This window comes from Vombatus ursinus, unplaced genomic scaffold, assembly GCF_900497805.2.
Source record: "Vombatus ursinus unplaced genomic scaffold, bare-nosed wombat genome assembly UNPS02015255.1, whole genome shotgun sequence".
NCBI classification, from domain to species: domain Eukaryota; kingdom Metazoa; phylum Chordata; class Mammalia; order Diprotodontia; family Vombatidae; genus Vombatus; species Vombatus ursinus.
This window is the reverse complement of record NW_020955033.1, coordinates 23,385,584-23,403,759: the sequence shown is the minus strand read 5'-3', so window position 1 is coordinate 23,403,759 and position 18,176 is coordinate 23,385,584. Positions and strand designations below refer to the sequence as shown.

General features: G+C 41.3%; 1 protein-coding gene across 4 annotated transcripts in view; it reads right to left on the bottom strand.

Annotated features, from left to right (window-relative positions):
- Positions 1 to 12,888, bottom strand: part of LOC114031877 (ankyrin repeat domain-containing protein 29) — a 62,476-nt gene extending 49,588 nt beyond the window's left edge. For all 4 annotated transcript variants that reach the window (XM_027847066.1, XM_027847063.1, XM_027847064.1 and 1 more), the window contains exon 1: positions 12,629 to 12,888. Coding sequence is in view for 3 of the 4 variants with exons in the window: in XM_027847063.1 (XP_027702864.1) it covers positions 12,629 to 12,649 (21 nt within the window). In the remaining variant the exon portion in view is untranslated. The remainder of the gene's footprint in view (positions 1 to 12,628) is intronic.
- Between the last annotated feature and the right edge of the window lie 5,288 nt (positions 12,889 to 18,176).

Sequence of the window (18,176 nt, the reverse complement as noted above, 5' to 3'; positions counted from 1 at the left end):
ATCAAGACTTCACAAAGTACCTCCCTGAAGACCTAGATATCTAAAGCTCCATTTTGAGGCTCCCAGAGGAGATTCTAGGTGAGGGAAAAACAAGTCAGAGTTATTTTTTAGGGTGGTTTCCCTAAGACTGAAATCAATCATGTAGTCCTAGGCAGGGGTGGGGAACCTGCAGCCCAGAGGCCACATGGTGCCCTCTAGATCCTCAGGTAGGGTCTTTTGATTGAGTCCAAGTTTTACAGAACAAATCCTTTTATTAAGGGGATTTGTTCTGTGAACTTTGGATTCAGTCAAAGGGCCACACTTGAAGACCTAAAGGGACACATGTGGCCTCGAGGCCATGGATTCCCCACCCCTGAAGAATTTAGGGCACTGAATCACAGGTCACAAAGTACAGAGAGTGAGGTTAACTTCCTCATATTTACAGTGAACCAAAGGAGCTAAGGCAGAACATCTGAGGAAGTTTCTGAAATTTGGTCAGTGGGAGAGAATTGAAGAAACTCAAGAGTGGCTGGTAATTGGATTCTGCTTGAGACTCAGGGGAAGTAGCTATGAGTAGCTTCTGTTTGCACTGGGGCTATGGTAGATCTATCAATCAAAGGCAACTGAACAAGCTAGCATCTTTACCTAGGACGAGGCGGGAAACTCACTATCTATACATAAAGTTTGCCCAACAGCCCCAACAACTGAGCCTCCAGAAGAGGGAATAAGAGGGACAAACACATAATTTGCCATGGTAGTGTCCACAAACAAGGCTTCTCGTAAAAATGACAGAAAACTGAGGGTCTCACTTCTGGAAAATAGGTAGGAAAAGAAGAATTCCATGGTTACCTACAGAAAATATACTATGTTTGTGTTTCTTCCAGTGACAAGCAACAGTCACATATGTACAAAGTGCAGGTTGATCTCCCTGTTGGGGGAGAAGGTGAAAGGGAAGGAAGGATATCTCTCTACTCTCTAGGTTGTAGGGATGAATGGAATCTTCCTTGAAAGAATAAAGAGGCTTTTCCAAGATATAACAAAAAATAGAAAGAATAGAAGAGGTAAGAATGAATTCTAACCTTTGGAGGAATAGGATACCAGGAAGAAAGAGAAGAAAATGGATCATTGTCATTTGGAGCTCAGAGAGTGGTCCTATGAGGAAAAAGCTATCTTTTGGTTCTAAGGAATGACATAGATCTACAGGTTCCAACAGAAGAGGGTTCATTCTGGAGAGAATAAAAGGAAGAAGAGATAAGTAAAGATAATTAGGAAGCTTTTTGTAAAAAAAAAATCTTAATTTTTTGTTATTCTGAACTCAAACACCAACAAACATGAAATTTTTATATACAAAGAACAGAAAAAGAAAATTGAACATGGAACTAAAAAACTCATTATTTACAGCTTATTTTTTAAAAAATGTACTCAATTCAGCATGTTAATTCTAAAGCCTTATGGCTTGTCTGTGTTGCTCTCTGAATTTTCTTCTGATTTCTTCCGCATACTTTCTTTAAATGCCTCATTGATGTCCTTTTCTTTTTTCCTTTTTTAAAGCATTATTATTACTAGCCACTGCCCTTCTCATTCCCACCAATAGTCCACTCTACCCCTCCCCCCCAAACCCTTATCTTATAACAAGATAGCATAGTCAAACAGATCCATAAATTGATCATGTCCAAAAAGGTATGTCTCGTTCTGAATAACAGCTTTCTGTTGAGTCCTTCTGAGTCATGGTTGGTCCCCTTTGAGGACCAAAAAGCATTGACCAGAGAGCTCTTAAGCCTTTTAATATTGTATAACCTCTATCCTACACAGTTTAAATTTGGCCTCAGACACTAGCTGTGTGACCTTGGGCAAGTCATTTAACTCTGTTTGTCTCAGTTTCCTCATTTGTAAAATGAGCTGGAGAAGGAAATGGCAAACCACTCCAGTATCTTTGCCAAGAAAGCCCTAAATGGGGTCATGAAGAGTCAGATAGGACTGAAACGACTTAACAAAAAACTCCTCTGTGTTACAAGGTACAATCTTGAGAATCTCAGTACTGGAAGTCTTGGGGAAAAACTCTGGAGGCTGTGTATATATATGTATGTGAGAGTGACTGGTTTGTGGAGATTTCTGGAATTAAGGCAGATGACAAGAAAGAGAGTTTAAATACATGTGGAGTTTAAATGGTGGATGGACTTTCTTGAGAGGAGACATGTGAATTACCTCAGGACCCTCAATCTGTTTTCATCCAGAAGGACTATAAGAACTGATGATTGAAGAGACACTGATGACGGTGTGAGGATGTGGTATCATATTATACCAGTTAGTTAAGACCACCCCTCACAGATGTTATTCCCTCCCTGCCACCCAATGGCCAGACTGAGAGATACCAATGAATTGCCTTTCTCCAATATTTAAGCAGGAAGCCCCTTCTTGATCCCTGAAGTCTCTCACTATGCTGATCAATTCCCCTCTCCATTGAGTGTTCTGTTTACTTCCTATTTATGTTCTAATTCATCTTCCTTGATGCATGAAACTATTTTAGGGCACCAGCCTTAGCTATGTATCATTTGTGGGAGTGCTAGAACTGGTCTGGAATAAATCAATGGACTAACTCACTCATAGCTTGATTTTGAGAGATGGCCTTCGGGGCTAAACTGGTTGGTAGAACAATGAGATATTTTTGGAGCTAACACCATCCAATTGCCAATGCCTACTGTGTTTTAAACTGACCCATGGAAATAAATGGGAGTGGTAAATTAAGTCCAGAGAGAGTTGATATAATCAAACCTGAATTACCTCCCAGAAAATCTATGAGCCCAAAATAGAAGCCTAGTAGTGAGGACAGAAAAAAGGAATACAGGACAGGAATTGAACTACATGGTTTCTGTACTTTTGGTACTTAACCTCCATAACTTCCACAAAAGTTAAGCTATGGAAACCTTATTTCATGTGGAAATATTTAGGTTCATTACTGTTGTTTTCTAGTCAATGTATAAGTTGTTCTTCTGGTTAAGCTCGCTTCACTCTGCATCAGTTTTATACAAGTCTTCTCAGGCTTCTCCTTATTCTATTTCTCCTTATTTCTATTTCCTGACTTTCCTGACCTCCTGTAAGTCCCAGCTAAAATACCACTTACTATAGGAAGCCTTTCCCAAGCCTTTATAATTCTAGGGCTTTCTCTCTTTTATTTACTTCCTATTTGTCCCATACATAGCTTGTTTGTATATATTTGTTTGCTTGTTGTCTCCTCCATTCAATTGTGAGCTCCTAGAGGACAGAGATTGTCTTTTGCCTCTTTTTGCACATGTTGTGGTTGTTTAGTTGTTCAGCCATGTATGACTCTGTGACCCTGTGGGCCATGCTCTCCATGTCATTTTCTTGGCAAAGATACTGGAGTGGTTTTCCATTGTCTTTTCCAATGGATTAGAGCAAACAGGGTTAAGTGACTTGCCCAGGGTCAAACAGCTAGTAAGTGTCTAAGGCTGGATTTGAATTTAGGTCTTCCTGACTCCAAGCCCAGTGTTCTATCCACTGAGCATCTAGCTGCCCTACTTGGCATATACTAGGTGCTTAATAAATATTTATTGATTGATTCTCCCTTTCTTTATTCCTTTGGTTTAATAATATTCCATTCTAGGCCTATATCATAATTTCTTTATTTATTCCCCAACTGGTAGACACATATTTTGTTTCTAGTTTTTTGCTACAACAAAAGAGCTGCTATGAATATTTTTGCACATATGGGTCTTTTGTCTCTTCTCTCTTTGGGAGTACATATCTAATAGTGGTATCAGTGGGTCAAGGGAAATGCACAGTTTAGCAACAGGTAACTTCTTCCGTAGGGATGTTGAAGCAGCCATTTTTTTGACCTGACATAAACAATAGTTGGGAAGTGCAAAGCTGATTGAGAAAAGGAGGACTGAGGATGGAATTTGGATTTCTGAAACCCCCTCCACCCTTTGTGTTCATATCCCCACATTCCCTTCCCTCCTACAGTATTCTCCTTTACAGCCATCCCTCTGTTTTTCCTTAATGTGCACACTCTTTCTTGTCTCTTTGCACTCAAGATGATACAGACCTACATTCACACCCACCTACACCCACATTCCTTTTTACAGTCTTTCTCTTCCCCTTTTCTCCAACCCATCTTTCTATTTCTTTCTTTCCTCTACCTCCTCATGGCAGAAAAAGGGAATCATTCATTTCCTCTAGACATCCATAGAAGGATAAGAGCTAAAGGAAGAGTAGAACCGGGAGGTCCTAGATACTCTCCTAGGGGTCAAACAAGGGGGAGGAAGCAGGAGGAGAGCCTTCAGGCTACTTCTTCCTTCCTGGGGCGAGCAGTGAATCCAAAATAGGGCACAGTTGCTAGCTTCTGCCTTCAGGCTCCTGCTCCCATTCTAGGGCAAGAGAACTGGGATTCTGGGGTGGGAAATAAGAGGGTAGACAACCCAATCAGGACAGAACTGGGCTCTGCAAAGCAGAAATGTCACTTGAGCCAGTGATGGAGTAGCAGGAGAGTGTCTGGAAGAGGGTCATAAAAGGGCCCCAGACCAGAGGACAACCAACTCTCTATATTCACTTCTTTTTCCCCAGAACGTCATGGAAGCAGTGGAGGGGGAAAGAGTGGGGAATAGAAGGAAGTAGGAGCAGCAGTGGACTGGGGAAGCATCCCTTTCCCCATACAGTGGGGAGGATACCCAGGACCCTGCATCATCTTCCTATTCTTCCCTACCCCTTCCCCAAACTCTGTGTCAGTGGATTTTGGAGTACTGAGTTTAATTTTATAAGCAGTATTTTAGGAAAAATATTGACAAACTGCAGTTCTCTCACAATAGGAGGGGATTGGAGATCATATAGAAAAAAGTCAATTGCAGTTATTGGGAATATTGAGATAAAAAGAGAAGAGCACAATATTGATCTTCAATTCCCTCTCGTCTATTTCTATGCCTTTACATGATCACCCTGATCACCCTGATCACCCTGACTGAGAATCCTCAGCTTCCTTCAAAGTAGAGCTCAAGGGCCAAATCTTATATGAACTATTTCCCCATTCCCCCAGTGGGGTTGTCCCTCCTCTCCTTCAAAAAATATATTGAATTTATTTTGTTTTTACTTACGTGTGTACGTACTTCTTATCTCCTTTGATAGACTGTAACACCCCTGAAGACAAGATTATTTCACTTCCATCTTGGTATCCCTAGTGTCTAGCAGAATTCCTTTGCACACAGCAGGCAATTAACAAATGCTTGTGGATAGACTGATTCATTCACATATTTGAAGGGCTGTCACATGGAGAAGGACTTGCTCCATTGGGCCCCAAAGTCCCAGAGAAACTTGGTTTTAGGAAAAACTTTCTAACAGAGCTCTCCAAAAATGAAGTAATCTAAGTCAGGAGATGGTGGTTTCTCTCTCCCTGGAAATCCCCAAGCAGAAACTAGATGCTCACTTGTCAGGAATGTTGCAGGAGAGATTCCTGATCAGAATGAGCTGGTCTTAGGTCTCCCAACTTGGAAATTCTGTAATTCTTTGATGATCAAAATAAGCATAAAAGCTTTCCCTACCTCCCCTTGGTCTGTTACTTAGCTAATGCTCTACTCAAGCTGCCCCTTTAATGGATAATATAATTCATCACTAATGTGTATAATAAATAGTGTTATTTTCCTATTCTCAATGAGCTGTTACTTTTTTCTTATCTTCTGTTTCCTTTGGTTCAATAATGTTCATATTCTACAGATTATTAGCAAGTACATAATTGTCATACTTTCTGAAATAAAGGAGGAGCTGTTATTTATGTGTTTAGGGGGTTTGTAAGGAGAAACTATACGAGAGGATAAATGTGGTACATCAAGGAGAAACTAACTGGTTGCTGAAGAAGAAACAAGAGGAATGTTGGGAGCACGTGAGTAGCCACTCTGTCACAGAGGACGTGATTGAGAAGGCCAGGAAAGCCAGGAATAGTCAGATGTGTAGATTTTGGGAGAGCCAATCTCCAAGGTCCAGAGGCAAGACCAATGGCCCAACATTTTGTGGAAACAGTTGGTTCAGCCAGGAAGGAAAGCTCTTACCAACAAAAAATTTGAAGACACAAGCAGCAATGATTCTGATGAGGAGAAAAACAGGGGAGCTGTCCAGAGAGACCACCATGGACACACAGGTGGAACATCAACAAATTCAAACAAAAAAGAACATAGATGTAGGGACAGGCAATGGAAAAGAGAGGGTGTGATCCTGTAAGAATTGTCAGGAGCACCTAGAGCTCAGAATAAGCTCAGATTGGAAATAACAATAACCACTATTTATACAGCATTTCTGGATCTGCAAATCACTTTACAGATGTATCCCATTCTATCCTTAAAGCAACTTTGGGAAGAGGGTGCTATTATTATCCCCATTTTACAGATGAAGAAACTGAGCAGACGGAAGTTAAGTAACTTTCCCAGGGTCACACAGCTAACTCAGGGCTTTGTGATTCTGGTTCCAGTTGCCTGATGAATGCTAGGGGTAACACAAAGGGTGGTTTCTTTTTTCCCCCCAATTAACACCAGGAATAAGGAAGATCAAAGATTTGGGACTATTACTGGGGATGAAGACTGGATTCTAGGGGGCAGTGAGGTGGTGCAGTGGATAGAGCTTGGAGTCAGGAGGACCTGCATTCAAATTCCTCCTTAGAAGCCCTGATTGCCTCACCAAAAAAGCAACAACAGCAACAAAAAGTCACATTAGAGACAAAAGAAGGACCAGAAAAGGGCTCCAGGTAGATGGGATGATGATAACAGATGATGGTGATGAGTTTGTTCTTTTTTCATTCTATTTTCTTTTCCAAGGAGAATGATCTCTAGACTGGGAAGTTTAGGGAAAAAAAGGTGAGACATGAAAGATGTGAGGAGGTGGTCATATAGCCTCTAGATGTGTTTAATGAGTTAAAGTTAGCAGGCCCAGCCTAACAATGGAGGAACTGGTGAATGAGACTGCAGGGCTGCTGGCTGTGATCTATGGAAGATCTTGGAGAGTGGAAGAAGTCTCCCAGAACTGGAGAAGGGCAAATATCTCAATTTTCAAAAAAAGGTAGTTAGAATCTATGAACTATAGAAAATTAGCTTGAGATTTTGATTCTTGGCAAAATTATGTTATTAAAGATTTGTGAACATTTAGAAAATAAAGCAGTAACAACTCAAATCCAGAAAGGCTTCATCAACATTTATTAAGTGCCCACCCTATGGTAAAGGTAGCACAGTGGATAGAGCACTGGCTCTGGAGTCAGGAAGACCTGAGTTCCAATCCAGCCTTAGACACTTACTAGCAGTATGACTCTGGGCAAGTCACTTAACCCTGTTTGCCTCAGTTTCATCTATAATATGAACTGGAGAAGGAAATGGCAAACTACTATAATATCTTTGCCAAGAAAATCCCAAATGGGGTCACAAAGAGTTTGACATGACTGAAAAACGATCAAAATGTGCCAGGTTCTGGGGATACAAAAACAAAAAGGAAGCAACCCCTGCCCTCAAAAGAAAATACCTATGCACAAATAAGTGGATACAACATTTGCACACTGTAAATATAAGGTAATTTCAGACAGTGAAGGGGAAGCAATAGCAGCTTGGGAAATCAAGGAAGACCTCAACCTAGGACATGGCATTTGAGCTGAGCTTTGAAAGAAGCAAGGAATTCTAAGAGAAAGAAATGAGGAGAGAGTTCGTTCATGCCAGAGATGTCAGGAGTGAGAAACAGCAAGATGGCCAGGTTTGGCCCATAAACAGTGTGAGAGGGAATAGGACAGTACATGATGAGCCTGGGAAGGTAGACTGGAGCCGGGTTGTTAAATGTTAAACAGAGAAGTTTGTGTTTGATCCTAGAAACAATAGAGTGCCACTACATTTTGTTTATTGAGATTTTCGAGTGGGGGGATAACATAAGGAAAATATAATTTTGGTAATTATGTGGAGGATGAATTATAGATAGGAGAGACTTAAAGCAGGGAGATCAATGAGGAGGATACTTCAGTAGTCCACGGGGAGAGAGATGAAGGTAGTGACCATACATAGGAGTGGAGGTGACCATATGAATGGAGAGCAGTGATGAGATGCAAGAGTTGATATGGAGGCAGAATTAAGAAAATGAATTAGATTTAAGGTGGTCTAAAAACAGTTTTGCAAAGCAACATCAACTCAATAATTTATGTAATTGGAAGAAAATTATAGTACGTATAATCCAAAAGACATTTCTCATTGGCTTTAAAATGTATCATGCAGTGTTTCACAAGATCCTTTTATTTTCTTCAAGTTAGTATTAAAGAGATTTCGCATTCCTTGCAAAATCATTCACAATGACTCCAGTAGATGAGGTGATCTAGCAGCCCAGTGGGTGAGAACCAGCCTGGAATTAACAGTTTGCTACAGATAGCTTTTGATTAGCTACATTCATTAAGAACAAGTCATTACAGATTAAACTAATTTTTTTGACAAGCTAATTGGAGAGATAGATCAAGGCAGTGCAATAAATAAAAAGTACTCAAATGTCAGCAAAATAGTTTCTCATGCTATGCTTGTGAATAAAATGCTAGGATATGGACTGTACATGTAGGATGACCTGGACAGGACTTATGTCTACACTCAAAGGGTAGTTGTTCAAGGGTCAATGCCAACTCAGAGGAAGGTCTGTAGTAGAGTGCCTCAGGCATTTGTTCACCGTCTTGTACTCTTCAAAACTTTTATCAATGATTGGATGAAGATATAAATGACAGGGCAGCTAGGTGGCATGGTAGGTAGAGCTCCGGACCTGGAGTCAGAAAGTTTTGTTGTTGCTTAGTCTTTTTTTAGTCTTGTCCAATTCTTTGTGACCCTTTCTGAGGTTCTCTTGGCAAGGAAACGAGTGGTTTGCCATTTCCTTCTCTAGCTCATTTTACAGATGAGGAAACTGAGGCAAACAGGATTAAGTGACTTGTCCATGGTCACATAGCTGATAAGTGTCTGAGGCCAGATTTGAACTCAATAAGAGGGGTCTTCCTAATTTCTGGCATGACACTCTATCCACTGCACCTCCTAGTTTCCTGAGTTCAAATCTGGTTTCAGACACTTACTAGCTGTGTGACTCTGGGTAAGTCACTTAACCTTGTTTGACTCAATTTCCTTAGGTGGAAAACGAGCTGGAGAAGAAATTGGCAGACCACTCCAGTGTCTTTGCCAAGAAAACCTAAATGGGGCGGGGCAGCTAGGTGGCACAGTGGATAGAGCACCTGGATTTAGGAGGACCTGAGTTCAAATCTGGTCTCAGACCAAACACTTGACACTTATTAGCTATGTGACCCTGGGCAAGTCACTTAACCCCACTGCCTAACCAAAAAAGGAAAAAACAAACAAAAAAAAAACCCAAAACCCAAACCCAAACCCAAACCCAAACCAAAACCAAAAAACAAAGAAAACCTAAATGGGGTCACAAAGAGTTGGACATGACTGGAATGACTGAACAACAATAACACCTAAATGACACATTTGTCAAATCCGCAGATTACAGGGATAAAGGATGTATTGGATGCCAGAGTCCGAATCCAAAAGATCTTGCCAGGTAAGACTGATGGATACATGAAATAAGACTGAATAAAATATGATAAGTATAAATCTAAAACTCTACATTGGGGTTATATAAATTAACTTCACAACTACAGGCTGAGGGAGAAAGAGCTAGACAGTGACTCCTGTGAGAAAGATGATGGGGGATGGTGTTCTGCAAATTCAGTCTTAGTGTCCAGGTTTGAATTCTGCTAAAGCCTTTGTCCTAAGTTAGACCACACCCAGAGTACTGTTTCATTCTGGGTCCCATAGAAAGATGTCTTTTTGAAATGTATCCAGAAAAGGACGCTCAGGATGGGTGAAGGACCTTAGCAGCAAGTTGTAAAAGGATTAGTTAAGGGAATCAGGGATATTTAGCTTGGAAAAGATATGGCTTAATGGGGACATGGTAGCTGCTTTCAAGTATCCGATGTGCTAGCTCCTCCTTGCGGGGCTGAGCTGGTTCTCTGCTGGTAGTGGATGGAAGTTGCTTATGGGCACTAAGGCTCAATTTAAGGAAAAACTCTTGAAAAATCAGTGCCATCCAAAAGTGCAATGGGATGGGGTCACCTGTCTCTCATTAAAAAGTCTGTAAGCAGATGATAAATAAATAATGATAAATGGGTATTGTGGAGGTGATTTTTATTTTTTATTCTTTTTTTCTGATTATTATTTTTTATTTCTTCTCCATTACAATTTCCCCTTGTTCATTTTTTATGTAAATAGTATTTCATTCCCCCCCAACTCCATGTAAAGATAGTTTTCAACATTCATTTTTTATAAGATTTTGAGTTCCAAATTTTTTCTTCCTTCCTTCCCCACTCCCTAAAACAGCAAGCAATCTGATATAGGTTATGCATGTGCAATCATGTTAAACATATAGGAAGTGATTTTTAGAGGGATGGATGGGATGAGTTCGCCTCTGAGATTCCTTCCAACTCAGATTCTGTGATGTGACAAAATACATTATTTATGCAAAGACTGGATGAAAAACTAAGCCAAATAAAACAGAATCAAAATGTGGTGCTTATATAAATCAAGCAAAACATTAAGTTCCAACTGTAAATTTAAATTTGGATAATTTAAAATGATTAAATTAAAATTTATCATACATACTATATTGGGGTATAGATGGATTGGGGATAGAAACCTGACAGACATATGATTTCATGGATAAAGGAAGTTCCTGGCTGGGGAAACTCCCTCTATCAATGCAGGTTAGCACCCTTTCTGTAACTTAGAGTTTTAGAGATTTATTTAAAGCATTATGAAGTTAAGTGACTTAACCTAGAGTCACACATATCTAGCATTTGTCAGGGGAAGAACTTGAGCCAGGTCTTTCTGGTTTCAAGTATAACTCTATTTTTAAAAAATTTTTTTTGGCTAAGCAATGGGGTTAAGTGACTTGCCCAGGGTCACACAGCTAGTAAGTGTTATGTGTCTAAGGCCACATTTGAACTCAGGTCCTCCTGAATTCAGGGCCGGTGCTCTATCCACTGCACCACCTAGCTGCCCCATCAAGTATAACTCTAACCACTACTCTACGTTGACACTCTTTTGACATACTCTGAATAGCTAAAAAAAAAAAACAAAACCCCAAAACCCCAACCCAAATTAATAAAGCAGAAGCATCCTAGTATAGAGGAAAGACATTGGATCCAGATACGGGTTCTGGTTCTGATTCTGCCACTTCCTAGTTCTTTGACCTTGGGCAGGTGGTTTTGTCTCTCATTTTCCTCTTCTTTAAAATGGTAATAATCATGCATTACTCACCTCATGGAATTGTAATCAAAGTGATGTTTTTGTGTATGAAGCACTATATGAATGTGTAGGAAAGCTGCCTTTCCACACGTAGCATGGGGGTGTTGTGTGGCTTAAAGGGAAACAGAATAGACATCTCTAGTGTCTTCTCCACCCCACCCCACCCCCCTTCTCCAAGGGAGACTTTTGGGATTCAGGTTACAAATGTTATTAATACACATTTAATTGGCATACAGAATGAGAATGGAGAAGTAAGAAACAGAAAGAAAATTGTGAGCTTGAAATATTTTCAATGTCTGAACATTGCCAAAGTCTGAGGGAGGGGGTGGTAGTGAAATTAGATAAATGTGGAAATTAGATAAAATTTTAGAATCTAGTTTTAATAATCCAAGAAGCCAAAATGGATAGTTTGTTAAATTAAAAAAAAATGTTTAGACGATTGCAATTTACTGAGCAATAAAGAAAAGGCTCTGTAGAAGTTATAAAAGAAAAAAAGTAGATTTATCTTAGTAAGACCCCCGATTTCCAAGGAGAGTTAGGTCAGATTATACCCCAAACATTCTCTGCTGAGTTCATAAACCAAATGGTTTCCTCCTTAATCCTGGCATCCTGGTAGCCACCTATGGTTTCACGCTATAGTGAGTCATTCGATCTGAGACTTTGCTAATTTCAGAGGCCCAGCTCGTCAATAGAGTCTAATAACGAGGAAGGAGAGTATGCAGATGTTTGTGCAGATGTCGCCAAGCACTATTCGGGTTTGTGAAAAAGAAACCAAAGCCTGAGAAAACTGGTTTCGGAATCTGTAGTCCTTGCAGAGAGACGCGTGACTGCCCTGGTCAGAAAGAGCTGACCTCCCACAATCTTATTTCATTCAACCCTCCCTGGCCCCCACCCCGTCTCTTCTGCCTTCTTTCTCATATCCCAGTTTGAAGACCTGTTAATTCCCAGCCAGTGTCTATTTATTCTATCACACCATCCTCGGCTCACTTAGAAAAGAAAGATCTTTCAGAACCAAACCAAACAAGAAAACCGCATACTAGACGCAAACCTTCATCTCCATCATTTCCTTCCTCACCCCGCCAGTTGCGGGGTAGGGGTAGAGAGCGCTGTCTTTCATTCTGTTCAAATGCTCAGCAGGCGCCCGCACCTGCTCCCGCATCCACATCCGCACTGGCAACCCAAGGTCAAGGGGAGGAAGTTCCTGGGTGAGAGGCACTCCGGGTCCCCCACCCCAGGATGCCGCAGCCTGAGACCAGGACGCCAGAGCATCCTATCTGGGTCAGTCCAGATGCCTGGCTTTCCTGCCGGGGCGATGCACCCTTCACTTCCCTCCTGCCCCTGCGGGGGCTTACCTTGAAAGACATCCTGCACATGTCAGCAGTGGCTCATTCCAGGCTGCCTGCCTCAGGGCAAAGGATGCGGCCAGGTTTCCTTTCCAGAGGCGTCCTTCCTTACTCTGGTGGATTACGAGGAAAAGAGAGAGTGAGGCACCAGTCTGGGGTTGGGCTTTTGCAGACTGACTGGGTCTGCGAGAGCCTCACACAGCGCCGCGCCTGAGCCTCTTAGCAGAACAAGCCGCAGCTGCTGCCGCAGCAGAAATAGCAGAACGCCCCATGCTTGCTCTGGTTGTGGACCGGGCCACAGCTCTCTGCACCCGCCACAGGCGCAGAAATTTGCTGTACTTTCTCTTACACGTGTGCACAGCTCCACCCCCAGCCCCTTCCATTCTCCCAGACACCTGTGCACATATGGTCCTTGAAACATTTTGCCCCAAAGAGCGCATGCACATATGTACATTTATATAAACAGTCGGCTTTTCTTAAAAAAAGAGCTTTCTAGAGTTTTCACATGGTAGCTCTCTCATCCAATAAACAATGCCTTAAAAAAAAACAACACCTGATTCCTTTCAACGGGGAGAAGGGTTATTCAATCAATAAAGATTAAATCCTTACTACGTGCCTTACACTGTAGGGATATACAGGACAAAAGATAGTCTCTGCCCTTGAGAGGCTCACAAGCTAATGGGGGAGATAAACAACTATGTACATACAAACAACCTATAACAAACAGGATAAATAGGAAATTATTGACAGAAGGAAGTCATTGAAATTAAGAGATGGGAAGGCCACCTGTCAAATGTGGGATTTAATGTGGGATTTCAAGGAATCCAGGGAAGGTAGAGGCAAAGATAAGGGGGAGAGCCTTCCAGTCACGGTGGAGTGCCAGTGAAGATACACAAGAGTCAGAGTCTCTTGTGCAAGGAACTGCAAGTAGGTCAGTGTCACTGGGTTGAAGATCTAGTTGCCTTTTGATGAGGGAGAGGTGACATTTGAGTCCTCTTTTCTTTCTTCCCACCCTATATTTAATTTGGCACCAAGTCTCATTCATTCTTCTTCCAAAGTATTTCTCTCATATCTAGGTCTTCCTTTTAGTTCCTGTCATACTCCCGACCTTTACAACCCCATCTCTAGACTATTCCCCTTTTAATTGGTTCCTTTGTCTTGTGTGTCCCCATGCCAATCCATCACCAGATTACAGTTAGCCAAGAAGCATTTACTAAGTGCTTACTATATTCCAGGCACTGTGCTAGGTAAGCATTGGGATAAAGAGAAAGGCAAAAACGCAGTCCCTGCCCTCAAGGAGTGTATATTTTAAAGGAAACAAGCAAGTGACTAGATACATACCAGATAGACAGAGAGTAGATGAAGTTAAGATGAAAGGGGGAGGGCACTACCACCTGTGGGAGACCTGGAAAGACCTCTTGCAGAAGGAGAGACTTAAACTGAGTCTGTCCCACCTAACCACTGAAAACGCTGCCACGGATAGTGACTTGTTTATTGATAAATCTGCATTGCATTCCCCATTAAATTAGGGACTTTCTGTAATCTGGCCCCACCCGGCCTATCCAACTTTCCCCTTCACCGTTTCCTAATGCAAACTCTGAGTTCTTGTCAGGCTTATCTCATTATTTCTCACACAGGGCATTTCTTTCCATTTTTCTGACTTTGTTCATTCTGCTCCCTCAGACTGAAATGTCTTCTTTCTTTTAATCTGCCTTCACCTTCCTACTGGAAAGAGGAAGAAGAGAAAGAATATTTATTCAGTGCCTACTATATACAATGCAATATGCTAAGTGCTTTACAAAAATGATCACATTTGATTCTCACAACAACCCCGCAAGGTGGGGATGATTATTATTCCCATTTTATAGATGATCAAAACTGAGACAGACAGAGGTGGGACCAGATTCGAACTTAGATCTTTCTGACTCCAGGCACTCTTGTACCCCTTACCTTCCACCTGATCTTTCACAACCCAAGAGAAGTCAGTCTTTCACATATGCTGTCCCAATTGCCTGACCCCCAGGTGATTGTAATCCTCTTAGCATCTGATTATATATGATTTCATATTGCTCTCTGGTTATTCGATGTATGTTAATCTCATCTTCCTAAGCAACTCGTAGAGAAGTAGCAGCTACTCTATCCAATACAATGGATAAAGTATGAGCTTAGGAGTTAGAGAACCTGGGTTCAAATCATACACCAGAGCCTCAATTTTCTCCTTCGTAAAATGGAGATGGAGATAATACTTGCCCAGTGTTAAGCAACAGAAGAGCTTGGGAGGTGGAGTTCAGATTCTTGCTCTGCTATTTGTGACTTTGGGCAAGTCACTTTTCCTATCAGGGCTTCAAATTCTCATCTGTAAAATGGAAGGGTTAGACTAGGTGATGTCTGAGGCCCCTTCCAGCTCTCAATCTTATGCCTCTTGTGTTCCACTGCTCATACACAGTGCAAAGGGAGGCATAGGGTTCAGTATGGTGCTGTGCCCTAGTTTCTAGGTCACACCTGTTTACTCCCCAGAGAAATCTGCCTAGACAAAAACTGGAAAGTAGGCTATGTCTTCTGAGCCTTTTTCCTTCTTTTTTTTTGGCATCTCCTCCAGTGTACTGCAGGTTCTGGATCACCTCTATGTTACCTTGCTGGGGAGCTATGTTCTTCTTTGCCACATTCATGAATGAATGAGAAAGAATGCTCAAACTGGAAGAAACCTTAAAAATCACTTATTCCAAGCCTCTCGTTTTAGATCTGAGACAATGAAGGCCCATACAAGTTACTTGCCCAAAGTCACTCAGGAAGGGCTATGAGTAGGACTCAGATCTCTTAAGTCCCTGTCTAGAATCCTTTCTGTTACAATAGAAACTTATCTGTCCTGTAGCTTATTCCCTCAAGGTCCAAGTGGTATAGCAAAATAAATAGTATCAGAACAATATGCATAATGACCACAATAATGGAAAGGGAAACATCAGCTATAGATGCCTGAATTTGGATCAGTGCAATGGCCATTTGTGATCTCAGAGAACTGAGAATGAAACATTCCTCCCTTCTCTTGGTAGAAAGGTATTTGTTTTTGTAATGGTGAGGGCCCAGTCTTTGGAGCATACACTCAAATTTGAGAGAGGATTATACTAGGAGAAGGAGAAAGGGAGAGGTAGAGTGGGGTAAATTATCTCACACACACACACACAAAAAAAAAAAACAGAAAAGAAAAAGCTCTTACAGTAGAGGGGAAACAGGGGAAGGGGAGAGGGAATGAGTGAATCTTATTCTCATAGGATTTGACTTAAGGAAGGAATAACATACACACTCAATTGGGTATGGAAATCTGTCCTACCCTATAGGAAAATGGGGGGGAAGGGGACAAGAGAGTAAAGGGATGATAGCGAGGAGAGAAGATTGGGAAAGGGGGTAACCGGAAACAAATACTTCTGAGGACGGACAGGGTCCGGTGATGTCTGAGGCCCCGAGTGGATCATACATAATATGGGCAATATACCCTACCTGGCTCTAATTCAATAAGTGGGGTCTTGAGAAGCCTACTTCAGGCCAAGAGTGACTGAGGGGACAGGGAGTTAATGTGAGAAATGACATCCTGCTGCTGAACCAATATGAGATACTCAGAAGGTTAGCTTCCAGGTAATTCATGGAGATTGTAATGGTGACTTTTGGAGAGAGTATCCCCACCTTCACTGTCAAGCTGAGGTTCGTGGGGGACCTAATATGGTATCTTTGTATACCCTTCAAGGGGTAGTGGATAGAGTGCCAGGCCTGGAGTCTGGAAGACTCATCTTCCTGAATTCAAATTTGGCCTCAGACACTTACTGGCTATGTCACCCTGGGCAAGTCACTTAACCCTGTTTGCCTCAGTTTCCTCATCTGTAAAATAAGATGGAGAAGGATATGGGTAATCATTCCAGTATCTTTGCCAAGAAAACCCCAAATAGGGTCACAAAAAGTAGGGCATGACTGAAAAATGACTGAACAACCTACCATACCCTTGAAATAGCAATGTATAGGCAATTGTTTAGTCCATCTATGTAGTACGCCTGATCTTCAAGCATTCATATTGGTATCAGGAGTCTAAGCAAATCCCAGAAATGAGGCTAAGGGTTATGGCTAAGAAAGTTGGGGTATTTCAAAATGGACAGGCACACAGGGAGATGAGGCTAGCAGAGTAGCAGTACTAGGGATGGAAATGGTGCTGGTGAGTACCTAGCATCACAGAGCAGCAAGAGACCTTATCAGTCATCTTCATCCAACTCCCTAATTTTCCATGTGAGCAAACCAAGGCCCAGGTTAGTTGATTTACCCAAGATTATCCACCCAGGACTTGGATTCAGACCTGTTGATTTTGCGTCCAGTGCTCTTTCCAGTAAACCCCAGAGCTTTATGTTTAGGGGTATATGTTCTATATTTTATTTTATTTTATTTTTTTATTATCTTTTTTTTTGAAAGAAAAACAATATTTTTAAATCAGGAAACTCAATTAAGCAAAGTAATCAGAGGGACTTTTAAGAATGAAATTGGAAGAAAAATAATAAGCAAACAAAAGATGGAAAAGATTTATAATTTTTGCAACAAACTTTTTTCCCACATGAAGGTTACCATATCTAAACTGTATATATTCTTGGATGTGCTTCTTTTTTTTTCTTTTTCTTTTTTTAAATAAATTTATTTATTTTTAGTTTTCAACTTCCACAAGATTTTGAGTTCCAAATTTTCACCCCATCTCATCCCTCCCCCCACGCCAAGATGGCATGCATTCTGAATATCCCTTCCCCTAGTCTGCCTTCCCTTCTGTCTCTCCCCCCCTTCTCTTATCCCCTTCCCCTTCTATTTTCCTGTAGGGCAGGATAGATTTCTGTACCCCATTTCCTGTATTTCTTATTTCCCAGTTGCATGTGAAAACTTTTTTTTTAAACATGTGTTTTTAAAACTTTGGGTTCCAAATTTTCTCCCTTCCTCCCTCCTCACCCACCGTCATTGAAAAGGTAAGCAACTCAATATAGGTTATACATGTGCAGTTATGCAAAACACTTCCATAGTAGACATGCTGTGAAAAACTAACTCTATTTCCCTTAATCCTATCCTGCCCCCCATTTATTCTATTCTTTCTTTTGACCCTGTCCGTCCTCAGAAGTATTTGTTTCCAATTACCCCCTTTCCCAATCTTCTCTCCTCTCTATCATCCCCTTACTCTCTTGTCCCTTTTCCCCCCTATTTTCCTGTAGGGTAGGACAGATTTCCAAACCCAGTTGAGTGTGTATGTTATTCCTTCCTTAAGTCAAATCCTATGAGAATAAGATTCACTCATTCCCTCTCCCCTTCCCCTGTTTCCCCTCTACTGTAAGAGCTTTTTCTTTTCTGGTTTTTTTTTGTGTGTGTGTGAGATAATTTACCCCACTCTACCTCTCCCTTTCTCCTTCTCCTAGTATAATCCTCTCTCACCCCTTAATTTTATTCTCCGAATCAACTCACCTTGTGCCCTTTATCTATCTATCTATCTATCTATCTATCTATCTATCTATCTATCTATCTATCTATCTATCTATCTATCTATCTA